At 42.1% G+C, this 22,729-nt stretch overlaps 2 protein-coding genes across 2 annotated transcripts in view; one reads left to right on the top strand and one right to left on the bottom strand.

The window, feature by feature from the left end:
• Positions 1 to 12,191, top strand: part of hsd17b7 (hydroxysteroid (17-beta) dehydrogenase 7) — a 58,395-nt gene extending 46,204 nt beyond the window's left edge. The window contains exon 9 of the mRNA XM_059647778.1: positions 10,391 to 12,191. Coding sequence (XP_059503761.1) covers positions 10,391 to 10,453 — 63 coding nt within the window. The 3' untranslated portion in view covers positions 10,454 to 12,191. The remainder of the gene's footprint in view (positions 1 to 10,390) is intronic.
• On the bottom strand, positions 5,273 to 11,353 carry LOC125456560 (leucine-rich repeat-containing protein 52-like). Its single transcript, XM_048539797.2, has 2 exons — positions 10,752 to 11,353; positions 5,273 to 5,708 (listed from the first exon to the last, which is right to left on the bottom strand). Exons 1-2 carry the CDS (start codon positions 11,320 to 11,322, stop codon positions 5,416 to 5,418), a joined length of 864 nt encoding a protein of 287 aa, XP_048395754.1. The 5' UTR covers positions 11,323 to 11,353; the 3' UTR covers positions 5,273 to 5,415.
• Positions 12,192 to 22,729: the final 10,538 nt, after the last annotated feature.

The raw sequence follows: 22,729 nt of genomic DNA, 5'->3' as shown, positions 1-22,729 counted from the left end.
TCCTCCTTCCGGAGAGACCACTCTCTCTGCGACTCCCTTGTCTGCTCCACACTTCCCTCCAACCCCACCACACCCAGCAGCTTCCCCTGCAACCACAGGAAATGCTACACTTGCCCCCACACCTCCTCCCTCACCCCCATCCCAGGCCCCAAGATGACCTTTCATATCAAGCAGATGTTCACCTGCACATCTGCCAATGTGGTATATTGTATCCACTGTACCCGGTGTGGCTTCCTCTACATTGGGGAAACCAAGCGGAGGCTTGGGGACCGCTTTGCAGAACATCTCCGCTCTGTTCGCAACAAACAACTGCACCTCCCAGTCGCGAACCATTTTAACTACCCCTCCCACTCTTTAGATGACATGTCCATCATGGGCCTCCTGCAGTGCCACAATGATGCCACCCGTAGGTTGCAGGAACAGCAACTCATATTCCGCTTGGGAACCCTGCAGCCCAATGGTATCAATGTGGACTTCACCAGCTTCTAAATCTCCCCTTCCCCCACCACATCCCAAAACCAGCCCAGTTCATCCCCTCCCCCCACTGCACCACACAACCAGCCCAGCTCTTCCCCTCCACCCACTGCATCCCAAAACCAGTCCAACCTGTCCCTGCCTCCCTAACCTGTTCTTCCTCTCACCCATCCCTTCCTCCCACCCCAAGCTGCACCTCCATCTCCTACCTACTAACCTCATCCCACGTCCTGACCTGTCCGTCTTCCCTGGACTGACCTATCCCCTCCCCACCTCCCCACCTATACTCTCGTCTCCACCTATCTTCTTTTCTCTCCATCTTCGGTCTGCCTCCCCCTCTCTCTCCCTATTTATTCCAGAACCCTCACCCCATCCCCCTCTCTGATGAAGGGTCTAGGCCCGAAACGTCAGCTTTTGTGCTCCTGAGATGCTGCTTGGCCTGCTGTGTTCATCCAGCTTCACACTTTATTGTCTTGGATTCTCCAGCATCTGCAGTTCCCATTATCTCTGATACAATTTTAACCTAGGTACAATTGTTGGAAACAAGCCCTGTTTCCCCCCACAAACTGCATCCACACCCCACCCAGGTATACATGCCATTTCTGTGTTCCCACTTCCAGTTTTGGCATGATTTTTCCTGGTTGGTTCCTGTATACGTCCTTATTACTGCTAAGCAAGTATTTCCCCCATGAGCTCCAGTGCTTGTGTTCATCAATTCTGGCTTCCCCGCAATGGCAGCAAAAGCATTGGAGGGCACAGAAAAATAAGGAGGCCACTCAGACAATCTCTTTGCTGGAGCTATCTAACCTTTATATTCCCACTGCTTCATGCTTTTGAATTATGCTCAAGTTTGCCCTATTATCCATTTTATTGAAAATGTTTTCCACTGAAGTGACAGTGAAAATCCAGATCTGAAGGTATGCTAGACTGAAAAGTTATACAACAAAGTGTGAGTGCTGATTTATTGTAAGGAAACGCACCAGTCAACTTCAGCAAAGGCATGCCCCACTCGACAGTACTGAGACACATGTCCAGGTCAGTCGTTTTTGGCTTTTTGAAGAACTAATATTTGCTACGACACCTGAGGAATCTCCTAACTTTAGTCAAAATAGTGCCACAGGATTTTGCATCTGCCTGAATGAACTGGGATGCGAGGCATCATCTGAAAAATTATAGAATCCCTAGAGTGTGGAAGCAGGTCATTCGGCCTAGAGTCCACACTGACTCTCTGAAGAACCACCCACCACCCTATCCCTGTATTTCCCATCCACATCCCTGGATACTATGGGGCAATTTAGCATGGTAAATCCACCTGACCTGCACATCTTTGGATTGTGGGAGGAAACCCACTCAGACACAGGGAGATTGTGCAAACTCCGCACAGACAGTTGCCTAAGAGTGGAATCAAACCCGGGTCCCTCATGCAGCAAGGCAGCAGTGCTGACCACTGAGCCACCATGATGCATTAGTCAAAAATTGGTTCACCATACCTGAAAATTTTCACCCCAAAGTCATGTTATCATTTGGCTGGCTTTGCAAATCCTTCCTTGAGCAGGTTATATGGTACACAGGCAAGGACAGATAGATTGTTGGATCCCACCCTGACAGCCCCAAACGCAAAAAGGTATTGGCAGAATATTAAGAGCTTGTTAAACTAAAAACTAGAAGAACTGCAGATGCTGTCGGGTTGAGAGACTCTTCCTCAGAACTGTCACGCCACAAACCAAATTCAGACAGAATTGCAGGCAACAATTCATCCCTACCCAACAAGATCACTGCATTCTGTGCTTGCTTTGAAAAGGTCAGGGAAACGATGGCACTTGTCCCAACAGCCTTGGATACATTTGTAGCCACGGTCACTGCCACACACCAACCTTTTTCAGAGTGAACCCATGGAAAGCGACCAGCGCAGACAGAGTCCCTGACCATGCACGCAGATCCCACATGGACCAGCTGGCGGGAGTATTCACAGACATCTCCAAACCTCTCCCAACTACAATCTGAAGTCCCCTCCTGCTTCAAGAAGACCACCATCATCCAAGCGCCAAAAGAAAATCATGCAACATGCTTCAATGACTTCCGCCCGGTGGCTCTGACCTCCATGATTATTTGGTGCTTTGAGAGGTTAGTCATGGCTCACATCTACTCCAACCTACCAAATTACCTTGATCCTTTGCAACTTGCCTCCTGGTGCAATAGGCCCATTTCCTGGTCCTACACTCATCCCAAAGCTAATGTAAATCTCTTAAGAGATTGAGGGTGGGGAAATGAGCAAATGGCATGAGTTAAGAATTTGTATCTGTCTTCACAATAGAGGATATTAATAGCATTCCAATAAAACCCTAAATAATCAAAGGTTAAAGGCGGGGGGAGTGAGTAAACGATTACAACAACTGTTACTACAGAAAAAGTACTATGAAAACTAATAGGGCTAAAGGTTAATTAGTCCCTTGGGCCTGATGGGTTGCATCCTAGGATAATAAAGGAAAGAGGATAGAGATGGTGCATGCACTGTAGTATCGTAGGTTCTGGAAATGCCCCAGAGGATTTCATGACAACCAATGTAGTACCTCTGCTTAAGTCAATTCTCTCTGTGTGATGGGGAATAGGGAAGACAGTGAAGTTGAGGATTATGAGGGGAGCCATGATGTCATTGAACTCATTGGGCCAAGTGGCTTATGTCTGTCTCATGTCTAATGGATTGTAGTTAGCTTTGAAGAAATCGTTTGGACATTCCTGGAAGGGTAAAACATAAAAAATGTCCACAGTTTGGAACATAATTCACAGGAGATGGCTTTCAGCCTCACATTACCTCTATAACCACCAGAAATACAGTCTAGTTTATTTTGAATTATATCCCTTCCTGTGAAGAGTGCCTGTTTGAAATTCCCTTGGCACCTTTTCCAATCTAACATTCCATGGTTCCTCTCTGAGCTTTACTAGAATCACTGTCACTGGATTTAAATTCAATATCATTATTTGGCTCTATGCCCTCTTTAAGAAAGATACATTACTTATTAAAATATTGAACTTTTGATATACAGTAATCAGGATTATCTTCCATTATCATGTTAGACATAGGCATCTTCATACACACACACACATAGACTTTCCATCACACTATGTCATGCATACAGTCTCTCTCATCCATTGAATTCTTTCTCTTTCTTTCACACATATTCCTCCTTACTCCTTCTCCAACATACATCCAGAAACCCCCAACCTCTGTCTCTGCTCTACACGCATGCATTCCCTCTCTACACATGCACACACACACACTGTCACAGACACTCCCTTAGCCTTCCCTCATGCAAATTCCCTGTCCCTTCCTCATACTCGTCCCTCCCACACTCCTTCACACATGCTCCCTCCCTCACATACACATGCTGCCCCATTCTCAGACACTCACCAATCCCTCAAATCTTTCACACACACTGCTCCCCAACTCCATCAAACATTGACTTCCCTCACTGTCCCTCACTGATATGCACTGTCCACCCCTCACTCTTTCCCTCTCACCATCACACCCCACCCCTCCTCCCAGCTGTTTCTTTCTCACACCCTCTCTCCTTTGCGACAGCTGATACTAGTGCCCCTTTAAAGGGTTGGCACTATGTAGCGGACACCCATCCAGAACTTGCAGCCATGCCTCCATACCCCACTCTGGCACATCATGGCACTGCTCTTTGTTCATCTCACCACAGTGGTGCTCTCTTACGTTTGAGTCTATCAGCAGCAAATATGGGAGTGAAATGATTGTGAATTCATGGAACTGCTCCTTGCAGATCGGTCAATGCCACCTACCTGTATTTTGAACACTGGCCCAGGAGCCAAACGGAGATGCATAGCATGTCAGATTCAGGATCTTGGGCCAGAACTGGTGGAGGACAAAGGCATCTGAATTTCCTGAGCCCGATAATGGCAAAGGTTCTTCCTGTTGTGCTCTGACTGCATTCAACAACATTCGACAGGCAGAATGGAGGATTTTGAAGAGAGCGGAATATTTGCGTGTTATACTGCTTCTTAACTCCCAGCACACCCTCAGTCTACTGTCTGCCATGATGAAAAAGTTGCATATGGACAGGCAATGGACTTGTTAGATCCTGTCCTAGCCTACTCCCTCATCTCAGCTTTTTCTTTCTGCTTTCCCATTCTTGCCCATGAGCTGCTGCCTATGTATCACAGCACACCCAGGAGAAAGAGAGTAGACATTCCATTACCTGTTAGAACACTTGTAGTTCAGATACTGGCACTGCACTTACTTTAAAGGGTAGCTTGAAGTTGGGATCTGCAGTGAGCCACTGGACACAAAAGGCTGTCATTGAGTCACGAGAAAGGATAGTTTGTACAGCAGATCAACTAAAGATGATGCACTTCACTCTCATCCCACTCAGTCTCTGGCTTCCATGATGTTTCCAGTGGCACTACAGATCCAAAATTGCTGGTGATGATGTGTTGGTAAGGATTTTCCTCAGGAGCATCCTAAGTTCAGTTCCTAGGAGTAGGGTGGTTCTGATGATAGACTTGAATGACAAAAGCTGGGATGAGGCTCAAGTGGAACGTAACCACTGACATAAACACCTTAGTGTATTGATTCTCATATGAATAGTCTGATATTTACCCCATGTTAAATGTTATAAAGGGGTGGAAAGATCCTTTATGCAGTCACTGACATTGTACAATCTCAGATTTTGAAAATGAGTATAAAGTTTATTGGCATATAGTTTACAAAATAAATGTATATTACTGATAATACATAAACAGCAAAGGAAGTGTAAAGTAACAAGAACCATGATAACTTAAGAGAGTGATGCACTCCAGTTTTCCACAATATATCATTGCATTGATCCATTGGCATGTGACCATAATAATAACACCTACAGATGACCTTGGTGATTACACACATGTAGTGGTAGCATGATATTTCTGCAAGGTCCCCTATCATAAGCTGATATTGGTAAACCTTCCAGTCGTCCTAACTGACCTATATTGTTTAATGTCTTCTTCTTCATCATCTTTAAACAACTTATGATGTTCAAGGAAGACCATCACTGTACCTGCAAGTGAGGCAGCAATGATACCACTAATAAATATTGCAAAACCAACTATTACAAAAAATAAATAGTCGAAGTAACCCAGAGGTGTGCGACAAATATCGAATATCTTGATTAAAGCCATGGAGACAGGAATTCCAACCATTGATTTTGGCAAAGTGCATAAAGTGTTTTCTTCATCTGTTAAATGAAAAGCAAATTATTTCCCTTTATTTAGTTGCTATTAGAATGGTATGAAACACAAAAGAGAATATAGGCAAATTAAAAACTATACATTCAAACATACATAGATCTAAAAGTACACACCTTTTGTGTTTTATTGTGTCATTGAAAGTAGTATGGACATATAACTTTTATTTTGAAATAATTTTCAACAAAAATACCTCAGAACTCTAAAGGTCATCTTTTGCAAAGCAGCACACCAAAAATACCCGAATCCCGTGGGGCAAGGTACAGGTTGAAACAACTCAAATTAGGCTCATACTCCCTGGAATTGAAAAGAAGAGGTATATTCGTGAGATTAAGAGGTACTAACTGATTGGGAAAGGAGACAGAAACTATTTCTGTTGACTGTGTAATTGAGGACTAGAGGATGTGGTATGTAGGTTGGAGCCATTGCTTTCAGGGATGTAGTTAGAAACCACTTTTACTTCCGAACAGTGGTAGGTGTTTGATACGCACTTTTGCAAATGGCAGTTGATATTGAATCAAATGTTAATCGGAGACATATAATTTTATTCAAAGACATTAGGGCATATGGGGAAAAGGCTGACAAATGGGACTTCCATCTGTAATCTAATGTGATCTAATTGAATGGCCTAGTCCTGTAGCCACATTCTACTCAGTGCTGAAAGGACTCGGCAATGTAAATGTTTCTCGTGCCTGTGAACAGAAGTGATGGAGGACACAATGTCACTTACATGTGTAAAATAATTCGATCGTGGTTCAAAACCAAGTTTGAGTTTGAAATTAATGGGAACCAACTAGCCGGGAAAAGCAAAATAAAAAAATATGTTGGCGCTTCAAGTTTTCTGAATTAAATGATCTGGGAACATCAAGAAAAAAAGACTCTCCTAAAGTGAAGCAGATATAAAACTCAAGTATTTTCTGAGAAATAGAGAACCAAAATTGTCAATAGCATTTTGTGGTAGCAGCTGTTTTCAACATTGCAATTTAAATTTCCTGTCCGAGACCTGGAGTTGAGCTGAGAGTCCAGTGATTACTCTATCCGTAGGAGATCTGATATCCCTCCTAAACAGTCTAATACAAAACTGGTACTGAGAGTGGCAGGCTTCCTTGTGTCCCTAACTCTGAGCCAGGAGGCCCAGGTTCAAGTCCCACAAACTCCAGAGGTGTGTAATAACATCTCTGAACAGGTTGATTAGAAAATATCTAGATGATAGTCACTAGTAAATAAGGAATTTGTCATTTCTTTTATCAGGAATACCATTTTATTCAAGTAATAAAATTTCTTCCATGAAATTAAAAATCAAACCCATTTCCAATAGAAGTCCACATCCACTGAGGAAATGTTCCTGGGAATAGTTGCAAAACTTTATGCAAGGAAAATCGGGTAAATGTTATTTAAACTCTCAAATTTATAATTTGACTTTTTCTTTGAAAGAAAACTATTTTGTACAAAAATCCAACAAGATGCAAAATATTCTTAGTGCTTTTGGATACTTAAATAGTAGAGAAAAAAGGTTTAAAAAATTGACAAGAAATTGTATTGATAATTAATGGACCATTTGACTAAGACTTTTATTATGAGGTGGAATGGGGTAGCAACAAATTTTGCAATTGGCGGCTTTTGACTTTAATAGTTTGATTGTAATGGATGAGGTAGAGACACTCAGTAGAGAGGATCACCTCCAATAACAACAGTTTGCAAAGCAATCCTTGGCCTTTGTGCCATTAGTTCAAAAGGAAAACTGCAGGTGAAAAGAGCCATCTTAATCCATCTTAATATCCCTTGCATCAGCGTCCATTTGTTTCTTAGACGATTAAGAGGTTTTCACACCCATGGCCCTATCTGGATGACCATTGTCCAGCAATGGTCACTGTGTTTGCTGAATAATAGAAATACAGTAAGTAGGAGCATAAGTAGGTCATTCAGTCCATTTAGCCTGCTCCATCACCCAATATAGTCATAGCTGATCTTCTGTCTCAACTCCATACTTCTGCTCTCTCCTCATACCCCTTGAAACCTTCAGTGTGTAGAAATTTATATTTTTCTTAAATGTATTTCGTGACTTAGCTTCCACAGCTTTATCAGGTACGGAAGTCAACAAACTCACTGTGCTCTTAATGAAAAATATTCTCCTCACCTCAGTCTAGAACGGCCTACCACATATCCCAAGATTATGATCCCCTGTTCTCAACCCCAGAGAGGAATCATCATCCCTGCATCAGATCTATCTTGTCCTGTTGGAATTTTGTACATTTGAATGGATCTTCTCATTCTTCTAAACTCTAGTGAATACAGGCTTAAATCAACCCAAATGTCCCCCATACAACAAACCTGCCATCCCAGGAATCAGTCTGGTGAACCTTCACCGCACTCCTTCTGTGACAATTTTAGTCTTTCTTAGGTTAGAAGACCAAAGCTGTACACAATACTCCATGTATGGTCTCACCTGTACAGCTGCAGTAAGACATCCTTGCCCCTGTATACAAATTTCCTGATATCAACTCCCAAGTTACCTCTGGTGGTTAGGATTTGTGTCCCAATGTTTAAGTTTAAAAAGTTTTCTCGGGTGTTGTTTCCAATTTATCACCTTAAGTATCTAACACAAATCTGTAAAATCATCTCAACAGGGCTTAGTTTCCAAGACTGAAAACACAATCTCTCTTAATTCAGGCTTTGTCACTGTGCATAACTTGATTGATCTTCTCCAATGTGTATTCAGTGCTTAAACATGTGTGCTTCTTGTTCTCTCATGGCTAGAACTGGATGTAGTTTCAAGGTATCTATTATGCAGTTTGATCACTATTTTACCACCTTTGGCTTCTAGTCTACAATTTTGGATATGACATTCAGCATCTTATTAGTGTCACTGACTGCTGTTCTAAATCAACTGGACATACTTGGCATCTGGTCAATCAAAATTGCAAAGCCTTTAACTTTATTCAGAATTATTTCAACTAGATTTACGCAGTACATGCACTCTCAATGGTTTCCTGCTTACTTTAAGAGATATTAGCCCAAATATTAATTCAAATCCATATACGAAGATAAAAATTTGGAATAGGAGCCTGCGCTGCCATTTAATAAGATCAAGTCTGAACGGATTGTGGCCTTAACTCTACTTTCCTACCCCAATGTTATCCTATGCCTCCCCCTGTTAGTCACAGCTATTCACGCAAAATTAGTCCCTTTATTTGTTTTTAAAGCTTGACCCCTTCAATCCAAAACATGGAAAATACTGGAAATAAACAGGCAGAAGCTTCAGCCTGCCTGGAAGGGAAATGAAAGATTCATGTTTCATTGAAGACTCTTGATGACATCCGAGTTCTCTGACTTCTCTGGTTGAGCTGTTATACATTTCAAGGGGGTCTGGAGGATTTTTTTTTCTCCTGCACTCTCTAACTCACGTAGAAAAATCTATTCATCTTATTGATTTTCCAGTCAATTAGAACTCATATCTGTTCTTGGGAGAGTTCGAATCCAGAAGCAAAGCACCTACAGCTAATTATTGAGCCCTTGCCTTTTTTGACAGTTGACTCTGTTTCTCTCTTGGGTTTGGTTTAAGTATTAAAACTGAGCTGCAAGTGAAAATGCTCTGGTTAGAATGCATCTGGAATACTGTGAACAGTTTTGGGCACCACACTTTAGGAAAATCTGCAGTCGATTTCACCAGAATGAAATGTGAATTGCAAGGGGTAAATTAAGAGGAGAGATTACACAATGTATTCACTGGAAATTAATTGATGTATTTGAGATATGAATGGGAAAACAACTTATTCCATTCTACTTTACTTCCATTGATCTAAATAAAAGGAATACATAATGGTGGATAATATGGTGTAGAGAGGGATGAACGCTGCAGGCCAAGCAGCATCAGAGGAGCAGGAAGGCTGACGTTTCAGGTTCAGACCCTTCTTCAGAAATGGGGGCGGGGAAGGGGGGATCCGAAATAAATAGGGAGAGAGGGGGAAGCAGAGGCGGATAGAAAATCGTTAAGGGAGAAGATAGGTGGAGAGGAGATAGACAGGTCAAAGAGGTGGGTTTGAAGCCAGTGAAGGTGAATGTAGGTGGGGAGTTAGGGAGGGGAATAGGTAGGTCCAGGGAGTACGGACAGGTCGAGGAGACAGGGTGAGGTTAGTGGATAAGAGATGAGGGTGGGGCTTGAGGTGGGAGGAATGGTTACAGAGGCGGGGATGAGCTGGGCTGGTTTTGGGATGTGATGGGGGAGGGGAGATTTTGATGCTTGTGAAGTCCACATTGATACCATTGGGCTGCAGGCTTCCCAAGCAAAATATGAGATGCTGTTCCTGCAGCTTTCGGGTGGCGTCATTGTGGCACTGCAGGAGGCTGAGGATGCACATGTTGTCCAAGGAATGGGAGGGGGAGTTGAAATGATTCGTGACTGGGAGGTGCAGTTGTTTGTTGCGAACCGAGCGGAGGTGTTCCGCAAAGCGGTCCCCAAGCGTCCCCAATGTAGAGAGGGCCACAACGGGTACAGCGGATACAGTATACCACATTGGCAGATGTGCAGGTGAACTGGAATTATCTGCTGGAAATGATCATTTGATGTTTGATTAAAATTGTTAATTTTAAAACTGAAATTGATATTTTTAGATAATGAGAATCTGATGAAGGGTCATCAACATGAAATATGACCTTATGCTTCTCTCCACAGATGCTGCCTAAGCTACAGAGTTTTCTTCTAGTACTTTTGATTCATAACTCAGACTCTCAGTGACTACAAAATTGGTAACTTATTCTTTGCCAAAGGTTTTAAAAGGAGACAGAGCACAGTCTAAGAAGTTAGGTTGCAGATCAGCCAGGATCTGACTTGAGAGGCAGTGGATTGGGCTGGAACAGTTAAATAGCCCATTCCTTAAATCAGAACACCCATGATTTCTGCTAACACAAGTATTTTTCCCCCCAAAAAAATTTCCCAATGTATTCACAACAACCTTGGCACCCACTGCGTTGCTAGAAATAGCATCATGCACACATGAAATGGATAGATTATAGTTTTTGAATGTGAACCTCACCTGGAAAGGTTTCATTGTTTTCATACATCCACTCACTGAGATCTGCAATCGTGCACTGACATTCCCAGGGATTACCAGACAAGTAAATGGCCTTCAACCCTTCGAGGTTCCTTAAAGAGGTCGTGTTCAAATATAACAAGGCGTTGTTGCTGAGATTGACTTCACGAAGCCCAACGTTGGTCGAAAAGGCGCCGCTCTCGATTTCGCTCAGATTCTGGTTGTTGTCGAGCCTCAAGGTGATCAAGTTAGTTAACGGCCCGAAAGTCGTCCAGCGTATCCTGTTCAAGTGGTTGTAACTGAGGTCCAGGTAGACCAGCTTCACCACGCCGATGAAATGCAGCCTCGAAATCTCTGCGATTCTGTTATGGCTGCAGTCCAGATAGACCAAGTCGCTGAGCAGGTTGAGTTCCAGAGAATTGATCTCGGCGATGCCGTTGCTGTTCAAATGCAGGCGCCGAGTGTTCAGTGGAAGGGCTTTTGGAAAGGTCGTCAGGTCAGCGTTGCGGCAATTCACTTGAAATTGGTCGCACTGACATGTGGGAGGGCACGCAGCATCTAGCATAACCCCCATCAAAAGCAACTCCCAGAGCAGGCCTTGCGGCTCAGAGGCAAACCAGAACATGTTGAACCTGATGTTATCCAAACCGCAACTCCATGCTCACTGCTCAGATTCGTGTGATCATCATTGGGTGCAAAGTTGCACTCGACACTTTGGTTTAAGATCACGCAAATAGAGTGACCAAAGGGAGACTGAAAATGTGTCGCAACAGCTAACTCATGGTGGCTGAAAGCAGAAGTTGTTCAGTACCCCTACACTTTGTAGCTGATGGGGGCGGTGAACCTGAAAGTTAAGAATAGTTGGCTCACTTAGCAGTAACTGTGACCCAACACCCAACCCCCTTCATCCAATGTCACACCAGTTGCCAGTTAACGCACTTGTGACGTCCTGAATATAAAGAGAGTCTTAAAGGAGAAGGGGGGTGGGTTGGGGAGGTAGGAGCATTTCGCGTTGTTTGCAGTTTAGTCACCAAGCTCAGTTAGTCCGTCCTCTGCAGATACCTGTATGCCAGCGATGAATGTAATCCAAGATGAGCCAGTCAAGTGCGGGGAGCCAGGAATTCACACGAACTGCCTGATCACCCACCGCTGCACGAACAGTCCCGACAGAGGGGCCGAAGGTGGCTTCATCACTGACCAGATAGTTGGTTTGGCTACAGTATATGAGTCTCGGTTTTAGATTCTTTTGGTGCGATGGTAGCATCCCGAGCTCTGGCGTAGGAGATCTGTGTTCGAATCCCTGCATACCCGAGAGGTCTGTCACAACGTGTCTGTGGGGGTTGTCACTGAAGTATCTCCATGACTGTACCTCGTCTGGTAAGATTGCATTCTCTTCCTCTGACTCTTGACATGAAATAAAACACTTCCGTTCAGTTATCAATCCTCACGGTGCCTCAAATGTAATCATGTATAAGTAACGAGTGCGCTGGATTTGTTTGTCCTTAATATGTAAAGACCTTACAGAAGCGAACTGCTCTACTGGCTATGTACGTCTATAAAAGATATTTTTTACGAATAAAGTCAATTTTTTGAAAATTGAAAATTCTGAAAAGAGCAGCTGCTAAAGGCAACACAGTTCCAACTTCCTTCTTAGTAGAGAATAGAATCAAATCCTCCTCGTGGATAAATACCCTAAAAACCTATTTCTCTGGGGGGGGGGGGGAGGGAACTGTAGAAATGATACCTAAAAGTATAGTCACACTTGTTTTAGCATCAGAAGATTGCCACCTTGTAGAATTTGAATTTATTTGGAGTCTTACTGCATTGTGCTGAGCAAGATGAACTGGGTTCATCCCATCTGGCCTGGCGGTGTGTCATATCATATATGAACAGGTTGATTAAAATAACTCTTCAGCATTAAATTAACTCTAAGATAGTGCTGTTTCACAGTTTGGGGTAAAGGAATTTCATTGCTTTGGAGATACATTTTCCGGTTTCAGACTGTGTCATGGATTCTTCTACAAAATAGGAGTTCAGCAGAACAGTAAATGGTGAATTTAACATGGGACGCAAGCTGCTTTTTCTTCCACCGATGATCCTCAAATTGTATTTCTATTGGGGAGCAGAGGTTAGTCGCGATGGTTTAAGAGAATTTTAACACTGCAATTTTTCCTTTTCGTTAAATATGTAGCTCTTTCAGCTTTAAAAATGTTTTACTGCCACAATTGTTAATTTAAGCACTTTTTTTTTAGAAAAGAGATATGCCATAACCCATATTAGCTGACTAATAAGGCTATCACTTCCCCAACACCCAGTCACAACAAGGGCCATTGATGCATGTGAGCACCAATACATGCTGTAAGTTCCCCTTCAAGATGCTGTCCACCCTGACCTGGAGATAGGTTACTGTTCCTTCACTGTCAAAGTCTTGGAACTCCCTTCCTGACATACTCTTCGTGTACCTAACCTCACCTCAGCATGAACTCCAGTAGGACGCTGACAACCACCTTCTCCAGGGCAAACAGAGATGGGCATTAACTGGTCCAGCCAGTGATGACTACATCCGATGAATGATTATAAGATTTGAAGCTCTCTCTTTCCCATACGTTCTCCTTCAATTTCTTGCTCAGTATTCCAGTTCCAGCTGTAGAGTCCTTATCTCTTCACTAGCGTATTTCCATCTTTGTAATATTTCAATTCATCAGCCAGCATCCTGTTGTTGCAGTTGTTGTATCACTACTTCAGTATCTGTCCGTGTAGCTATCTGCTGCTGTCACTGTGGCTTTGTTGGACATATGTCCTTTGGGTCTCTTGTAATCCTCTCTGCTACCCTCCTCCAAAATAACATCATGGAATCCTTTTAGGTTCACTGGATAGGTCAGACAGCCCTTGGTTTAAGCTTTCACCTGAAAGAGACCAGTGTGGCACTCCCTTCAGTACTGAAGATGGGTTACTGGAGTTGAAACATTAACTCTGTTTTGTCTTCGCAGATCCTTCCAGACATGCTAATTTTCCCAAGTAATTTCTGTTTGTTTGTTCCCCTCAATACTGCATGCTGTGCTCAGGTCTCTGGAGTGGAACTTGAAAATGGAAACTTTTCTAGCAGGCTTAGACTTACAGCATCTGCATTATTTAACCTCTTGTTTAAAGGTAAATAATCGTGCCTCACATAATGTGCAGAGAGGTATTTATTGTAACTCACATTTACCGTCACAAACTTTGTGGAAATGTGTGATAAATTGTTAAATGTTGAATTATTCTTAATTGTTGTGATCTGTTGTCAATCAAATGACCTGATTTTGCTTTCTTAAAATTTCTTTTTTACTTAGTATTTCTTGTATAATGAATTCCAGAGCCATGTTATTTAAAAACATTTAATTAATGGATATTTTCGAAGGTAGGACCTTCAATAAAGAAACACTGAGCTCAGTCTTCCCATCATTTGAAAAAATGCATCAATATATTCAACAGAGACTGCTGAAACATTCTGCCCATTATATTCTATATTAAAATACATTTAGTATGCTCAGCTAATTGAGACAGAAGATAAAATACATTTAGAATGTAAACTGATATATCTGAATTTAAGATGTTATAATTTGCAGATGGCTATTAGGAGAAAACTCTTCAGTCTTAAGGGTCTAATCTACTATAGTTCAAAATAATGAAATCAAACGAAGAACTGCTGGTGATCTGAAACTAACTGAATCAGAAATCGCTGCTGAAACTCGGAAGACTTGGCAGTATCTATGGAGAAAAAACAGTTAATGTTTCAAGCTCTGAAAAAGGGTCACTGGACTCAAAAAGGCTAACTCTGTTTCCTCTCCACAGGTGCTGCCAGACCTGTTGAGTTTCTCCATCCATTTGTTATAGTTCCAAACAAGTGATCTAACGAAATGAAACTCACTCATTAAAAATACTTTTTCAAGGTGATAGTTATAAGACAACACAAAGATGTTGCACTTCACAGCATTTGCTGTTTAAACTTGGATCAGAGTTCTCATTGTTATTTTCAGTTTCATTCTATTCTACTTCAGGTTCTCTAACAATCTTCCATGCACTGCCAATGGACTGGAAAGGTGGTGACACTCCATAGAGGTTGGCTGCAGGAAGCAAAGAGCTTGGGGGAATCATTGGATAGTATGAAGAAAACACAGCAGACTGGCCATAGTATATTGGACAGTAAATGAAGGTCGCCCAACCATCAGGAGAGCAAGACAGGGCAGTAGTCAGACAGCTATCTCAGAAGATATAAGAACACTCCAATTCCATGAGCAGAGAGGATACTGTTCAGGCCTCAAAGCACTTCCTTCAACTTCTAATGTGTTTACTTCTATTGCATTTTCACTCAAAGCAGTGACTTCATCCAGTTATAGACATAGACGTACAGCATGGAAACAGACCGTTCAGTCCAACTCATCCATGCAGACCAGATATCCTAAATTAAACTAATTGCATTTGCCCCATATCCCTCTAAGCCCTTCCTTTCATATACCCATCCACATGCCTTTTAAATGGTGTAATTCTGCCATTCTTGACCACTTCCTTTGGCAGCTCATTGCATACATGCACCACCATCTGTAAACAAAAAAGTTGCCCCTTTTAAATCTTTCCTCTCTCAACTTAAACCTATGCCCTCTAGTTTTAGACTCCACCACATTGGGGAAAAGACCTTGACTATTCATCCTATCCGTGCCCCTCATGATTTTACAAATTTCTATAAGATCAATTGAGCATCTTGCACCAGAGTTGCCATAATTTTTGTGTTAACTGCAAGGTTTCCATGGATCACTGTCCTGTCTAAAGGACAAATAACTTCTGCCCCTTGACTCAGTGCAAGAATTTGAAGACGGTCTTCACAGAATGTATGCAGGCACGCCAGGACTTTGGGCAGGTGGGTCCCCAAATCATTGCCAGTAAAATCAATAGAACAAGTCAAATCTTCAATGAAGAGGGAGAGTCTGCTACCAGAGGACACAATGCTGCATGTTACAAGTAATAGATTATTCAAGTCTTTCTATTTCAGATCTACATTTTCTGAAACATTGTAGGTTGCCAATGCAAGCAGAATGTTTCAATCTCCAGTGGCATTTTAGCCTCCTATATCAAATTTCAGCTTGCAGACTGGAAGCAGAGAACATTTTTTGACACAGATGTCTGTGAGAACTCAAGCTAGGCTGTAGTAAGGATTCATTACAAAAGGACAGCCTTCTACCTTCTTTTGACATTATATAGCTGCTTAATTTCAGGTCCAACTTCTATCTTTTTCTTCACTTGTTTTCTTTCTTTTACCTTTCATTTAACTTGCCTGTTCTTGTCCACAGATAAGTTAAAACATGATCTGATCATTATCGCATTGCTGTCTATGAGAGCTTACTCTGCACAAATTGGCTGCTGTGGTTCTTGCATGATTTGCGTAGCAGTTAATTTATAAATAAAGGTTAAGTTTCTACAGGTAGTAGAAAGAAGCCTTTTGGAAGTATTAAGTTTCACACATTAGAATAGACACCTATTGACTCTGGTTGTAGGGTTACGAGCTATACATTTGTAATGTGTTATTCTATGAAGACGCCAAAAACTACATAAAGATTTACATCTGGCCTCTTTTTATCAACTGGGCATAAGCGGTTTACCAGTGATCACTCTTAAAACCTACCTCATTGGCTCTAAAGTGCTTTGGGGTGTGCTTGTGACTGTGAAAGGTACTATATAAATGCCAGTCTTCCTATTTTTAAGTGAGCCATTGGTTGATAAAGGTTTGTGCTGCTGTGACTGATCACCTATTACAGAGGAGACCTGTTGTCCTGCTCTTGTCTATCATTTTTTAAATAGTTTCAATCCAACATCTAAATTAGCTTGCTGGAACAATTTGTTCAATAAAACTATGTTGCGATGGTGTGACTTCTCTTAATTAAGATGCACTTGATTATTTTCACTAGTCTTCGCTGTTCAGTTATAGGTACAATGAGCTAATAAATTGATGATACCATCCTAATCTTAATACTTTGCCCAAAGTTAAGTTGAAATACAATGCTTTATGACTTTTGTGGTAAGGGAACTCTCTGATTCAAAAGCACTGTTTTCAACATTTATAGATGTACAATTTTTTTATGTGCATGTTCTCAGTGCTCACGTTTCAAAGTGTGGTTCTTAATTTAATGAATCACATTTCACCTTAAATTCGTTACATTATTTTAGGTTAAATGCAGTCTTAATGCATCTTTCCCTGCAGAAGTTTGAAGCAAATCAAGTGAAATATTTGCAACTCAACTCATTCATTGCTCTCCCAGAAACAATCAAAGACATATTGACTTGGATTTTCTACTGGCCAAACAGTCATAACTCCAGTAGTGTTAGGTGTTGTGATGGACCCTATAGAATTCCTGACATGTTCTCAAGGAATTGCCAGTAAAAATTAATTTTCCACTGGGCAATTCTCCTACGCTGGTCACTCTCGAATACTCTCCATTCAAATTGGAGACTTTGGGGGAAATTTAATAAAATAGCTATCCAGAAAAAGTCAGACTGCTTAACACACAATGTAACTCCTGATTAAGTATTTTATACTACACTTGATACCCCACCTCACAACAACAGACTGACCTCAACCTTCCTGCCACTGGACCTGACCGCTCCCCTCCACTCCAGGCAGCGAACATGACCATACCAGACCAAAAAGCCATTACCTTCCCCACGCCCTGCCAGATTAGATTTCTCTCACCGATCCTAAACATTGCATTGCTGACCTGATCCACTTGCCAGCTTGAACCCTGTCTACCTCACACCCTAACCAACTTGCATCCTATCACCTAACCAGTTGGCACACCATACAGCTGATAACCCTACTTATCTGCACCCTGCTCATCTGGCATCCAACTCAGTTGGCACTACTTGGCTGGCACCATGCCTCCTACCCAATGGGCATCCTACTTCCTGGCACGCTGCCCAATGACCAGTTAGCTCCTTACTTCCCTGACACTCTAATGTCGAGTAGGATACATCCCTGGCATCTTATCCTGTACTAATCTGGTATCCTAGACCCTGGCTCCCCACATATCTGGAATGTTAATATCACATTTACCTTACATATTTACAAAAGCATCTTTCAAAATGGCTGTCAAGACCTTTAAATATCAGAATGCAGCAGCTGACTGCTGTGAAAAGTAGGCATGGTTGCCTTCCTGTAATGGTTCTGTGGTACAGAAGAACTGTCAGAATAGAAATAACACTCCGCATTTCTGAGGGAGCGCTAGCCAGGATCTCAGCATTAAAGAGATCATTTTATTTCAGAAAGAAGAAAGTAGGAGTGGCATTCTTACAAAGCCTGCCAGTAGGAGGTTTACTTTTTGGATTTATTGTATGCAGACATTGCTGAGTATGCCACCATTTATTGCTCAGAGGACATTTAAGAGCCAGTACATTGCTGTGTGTTGGAAGTTTACATGAAGGCCAGACAATGACTAGACCAGGTAAGGACAGCAGATCCCCTTCCCTGCAGGGAATTAGTAAACCAGATAGGATTTTACAATAAATGGAAGTGGTTATTTGGTCACTGAGGCTAGCAGAAGAGACATACTGAATTTGAACCACTAACTCAGTTTCACTCTCCGCAGATACTACTTTACCTGCTGAATTTCTCCAGCATTTTCTGTGTTTGACCAACAATTACATTATACACACAATGATGAGGTTGGTATGAGCAGGCAGGAGGGAGAAGGCCATTTTTAAAACAGCTTTCAGGAAAAGGTGAGTCAGAAGAAAGATACATCAACTAATGAGTGCAGTGTGCTGATTGAGAACACTTCATCCCCAAAATGTTAGCCCCTTTCATTTTCCCTGCATGGCCTCCAAGACCTAAGCCCCTTTACTCCTTTCTTTAAACTCCCGCATTCATCCACTCTCCACGATACTGGGTATGTCTCGATCTGGATGTCTTCATCCCATCGCAGCAGGCCCAGCAGCACCCCTTACACATTGCAGGCCCTGCTGGAATGGCTCTGCCTTTAAGAAGCAGAAATGCCCAGTCTCTGTTCCTTTAACTGCTGGCGTCAGGCTATCACTGAGAGGCAGGATGTTTCTCAAATCGGTCAACCAGTATACAACCTTTGCAATGCGAGGACAAAAAATAAATCCCATGTGAAGATAGCCAAATTTAATACCATTCACCCCATTGAGTCAGTGTTTTCTATCCACTGGAACAACTCAGTTCATCTCATTACTCTGGTTTTTCCTCATAACTCTGAAAATTATTTTTATTTCCAGCGCTTATGCAATCCCCATGATTGAATCTGCCTCCTCAACACTCTTGGGCTTAATTAAAAACCCTAACCATCTTTCCTTAAAAATGTTTTCCTCATGTCACCATTGGTTCTTTTGCTAAATCTGTCACCATTAATTCTCAGCTTTACCACAAATGGAAACAACTATTCTTTATGTACTCCTCCTGGATCCCTCATGGCTTTGAGCACACAGGTAGGTCGAGTTCGTAGGGGGATCGAGGAGGTAGTGCTGAAGGAGACTCAGCTCCAGAGCTTGTCTAACAGGTTTGAGATTCTTGGTCCGTGTGTGGAAGAGAGTGGGGGCCTATAGGGAGAATGAGAAGACTGTCCAGAGTACCATGGTACAGGGAGCCATTAAAGTGGGGGAAGAAAAGAGAAATGTAGTTGTAATCGGGTTAGTATAGTCAGGGGAATTGACACTGTTCTCTGTGGTCAGGATCAAGAGCCTCAAAGGCTGTATTCGCTGTCGGGTGCCCAGGTTTGGGATAGCTTATCTGGGCTGCAGAGGAACTTGGAGTGTGAGGCGAAAGATCAAGTCATGGTCCACATAAGTAGCAATGATATAGGTAGAAAGGGGAAAGAGGTTCGGCTGGGGAATATGAGCAACTAGGGGTCAAAACGCAGAGCCGAAAAGGTAATCTCTGGATTACAACGTGATCCACATGCAGATTGGCACACAAGGTCAACAAAGTTAAAGAGGTAGATGCATGGTTCAAAGATTGGCATGGGAAAAATGGGTTCGAATTCATGGGACATTGGCACCAGTACTGCAGATGGAAGGAGATGTTCTGATGGGACAGGCTCCGTCTGAATTCTACTGCGACCAGAGTCCTTGGAAACCACATAACCACGTCCATGGATAGAGGTTTAAAATAAATAATCAGTCGGGGTAGGTGGGTTCAGTTGCATGGAAAATTATGGAAAGAGGTAAAGGAGAGGTGGAGGGTGGCGCTCAGCAGAGGGTATTAGTTTCTAGAACAAGTAATAAGACAGAAAATATGGAAAGGTCAGAAATCTAACCTCAGATACAGCACATACGGGGACAAATAGGAGACGGGGTCAGTCAATGTGGGACTGAGAATGTTGCACTCAAATGCAGACAGAGACAAGATAAACGAGATTGTAGCACAGGTTAAAATTAGCAGGTTCGATTTTGCCAGTATCACAGAGACGTGGCTGTGAGGGGATCAGGGCTGGGAACTCGCTATCCAAGAATACACATCCTTTCAAAAGGACAGACAGATGGGCAGAGGGTTGGGTTGCCTTGTTGGTAAGAAATTAAATTGATTTGCAAGAAGTAATTATAGAGTTTGAAGGTGTAGAATCTATGCGGGTAGAGTTGAGGAACCACAAAGGATAAAAGACCCTGATGGGAGTTGTGTATAGGCCTCAAGCAGTAGTCAGGATGTGGAGAAGAAAAATACTCAGGAGATAGAAAAGACACGCAAGAAAGGCACTATTACAATAATCATGGGAGATTTCAATATGCAAAAAAATCAAGTTGGTCGCAGATCTCAAAAGGAATTTGTAGAATGTCGACTAGATGTTTTTCTTGGAGCAGCCTGTAGTAGGTCCGACTCGCGAACAGGCAATTCTGGATTCGGTGATATATAATGAGGCATACTTGATTAAGGCGCTTAAGGTGAAGGAATGCCGAGGAGGTAGTGAGCATAATATTTACCCTGCAGTTTGATAGGGAGATTCTAGAATCAGATGTAACAGTATTATATTTGAATAAAGGTAACTACAAAGACATAGAGAGGAGCTGGCCAGAGTTGGTTGGAAGTTGGAAGGGCTGCCCATATTTGAAAGACACAAAATGGCCAACAAGGGTAAATAGAATTAAAAAGCCTGCTCCACCATTTAAACGCTGAACAAGTAATTAAACACCTGCTCCAGCATTTAAGTGAAACACAATGGTACCTTTGAGCAAGGGTTACTCCAAGGCCAAGGAGGCGTCCTGCACGAACAGCCAGCGGAGACAGTCGATAAGAGGATGTCTAAGGATAGACATAAGTTCATTAAACTATGACGAGTGATTGATTTCAGCTTCATTAACAAAAGGATATTGTTCCAGTAGGTGAATAGCGTCAGTTAAAACAGTCAGTTTAACTCATCGTGCAGCTGTGTAAATAATCACCAAACTCATTTTGTTGTAATCAGTTGTTTCTTTGAAATTATTCATCATATTAAGAAGTAGGTCCTGGTTTTAAGATTCTTCAGATTATCACAGAGATAGATTTCAACACAATTATAGACACACATCTATAACTAAAATATAATAAAAGCATTAGAGGATAACATTCAAACATAGATGTGACAGTTACTTAGTCCGGGGAAACTTTTTCTTTACCACTAAAAGGAGGCCTGGCGTGTCCTATGCGAAACAAAGTGCTCACAACTCATTAGCTAAAGAGTGCTGTCAGTAGAAGTAGCTGTAAAACTTTGCACATGACTAACTTTATAATAGAAATTAACATTATGAATCTGAGAGCAGTTGATCAGAACCGACTGCCTTTTGTATCTTTTACAAACAATTAGGACAGTGGGAAAATATGAAGAGTAACAGAATTTGATAGAGACAGCAAAGGAATACAAGGGGCAACAGAATTCAAGTAATCCTCAGAGATAAGTAAGTCTAAGATATGTCGGAAGGCGAATAACTAGTGACTTTGGGATGCTAATTAATAAGAGGCGTGGAAAGTTGCCAAGGACTGGAAATTACAATGCCTGTTAAATGCCATGAGATCATGATAACTTGGGGCAGTGCATAGGAGTGCCCATGATTGATTAGGTGTTTCGCAGGATTGGATGTATAGAATAAGGGAAGGACACAATGACCACATGGTATGTGATTTTTGGAACACAAAATCTATTACACTGTTGTTGCCGCTGTGAAAATCAGAGCGTCATCAATCGCTCTTCTGATCTGGCCAAAGATTAAGGGAACAACTGCATTCTCACATTGAGGCTAGGTTTGGGGAAGATCTTTGCCCCTCTACCTGCGTGAACCAGTGATTGCTTAAGTAAGAATAAAGATGGCCACATGCCTGAATCCTGCCTGCTTCCTGAATCTTTGTCCCTGGTCAGTGGGGGTGGATGTTTGGCCCTTACAGAAGGCAGGGAAGACAATGGCAGGAGAAATTCAGGAGGCACCGCAGAAATTCATCCCAAGGAAGAAGAAACATACTTAGGGGAGGATGAGGCAACCATGGCTGACAAGGGAAGTCAGGGACAGCAAAAAAGCAAAAGAAAAAGCATGCAATGTGGTGAAGTATTGGGAAGCCTTTAAAAACCAGGAAAGGATAACTAAATAGCAATGGGGGTTGAAGGGAATGTGCAAAGATGAAATATGAGAGTAAATTAGCTAGTAATATTAAAGAAGATTGTGAGAGTTTTTTTTAACATATCTCAAAGTAGGAGTGGACATTGGACCACTGGAAAATGAGACCATGGAAATAATAATGGGGAACAAAGAAGGGTGAAGGAACTGAGTAGGTACTTTGCATTAATTCTCAGTGAGGAAGACAGCAGAAGCATACTAGAACTTCAAGAGCATCAGGAATACAGGTGAGTGTAATAGCCCATCACTAAGGAGAAGATAGTGGGGAAGCTGAAAGCACTGAAGATGAATAAATCATCCAGACCAATGGATAATGCCCTAGAGTTCTGAAGCAGACAGCTGAGGAGATTTTTGAAGCT

The sequence above is a fragment of the Stegostoma tigrinum genome, chromosome 8 (genome assembly GCF_030684315.1).
Source record: "Stegostoma tigrinum isolate sSteTig4 chromosome 8, sSteTig4.hap1, whole genome shotgun sequence".
NCBI lineage: Eukaryota > Metazoa > Chordata > Chondrichthyes > Orectolobiformes > Stegostomatidae > Stegostoma > Stegostoma tigrinum.
This window is presented reverse-complemented; position numbering and strand designations above follow the sequence as displayed.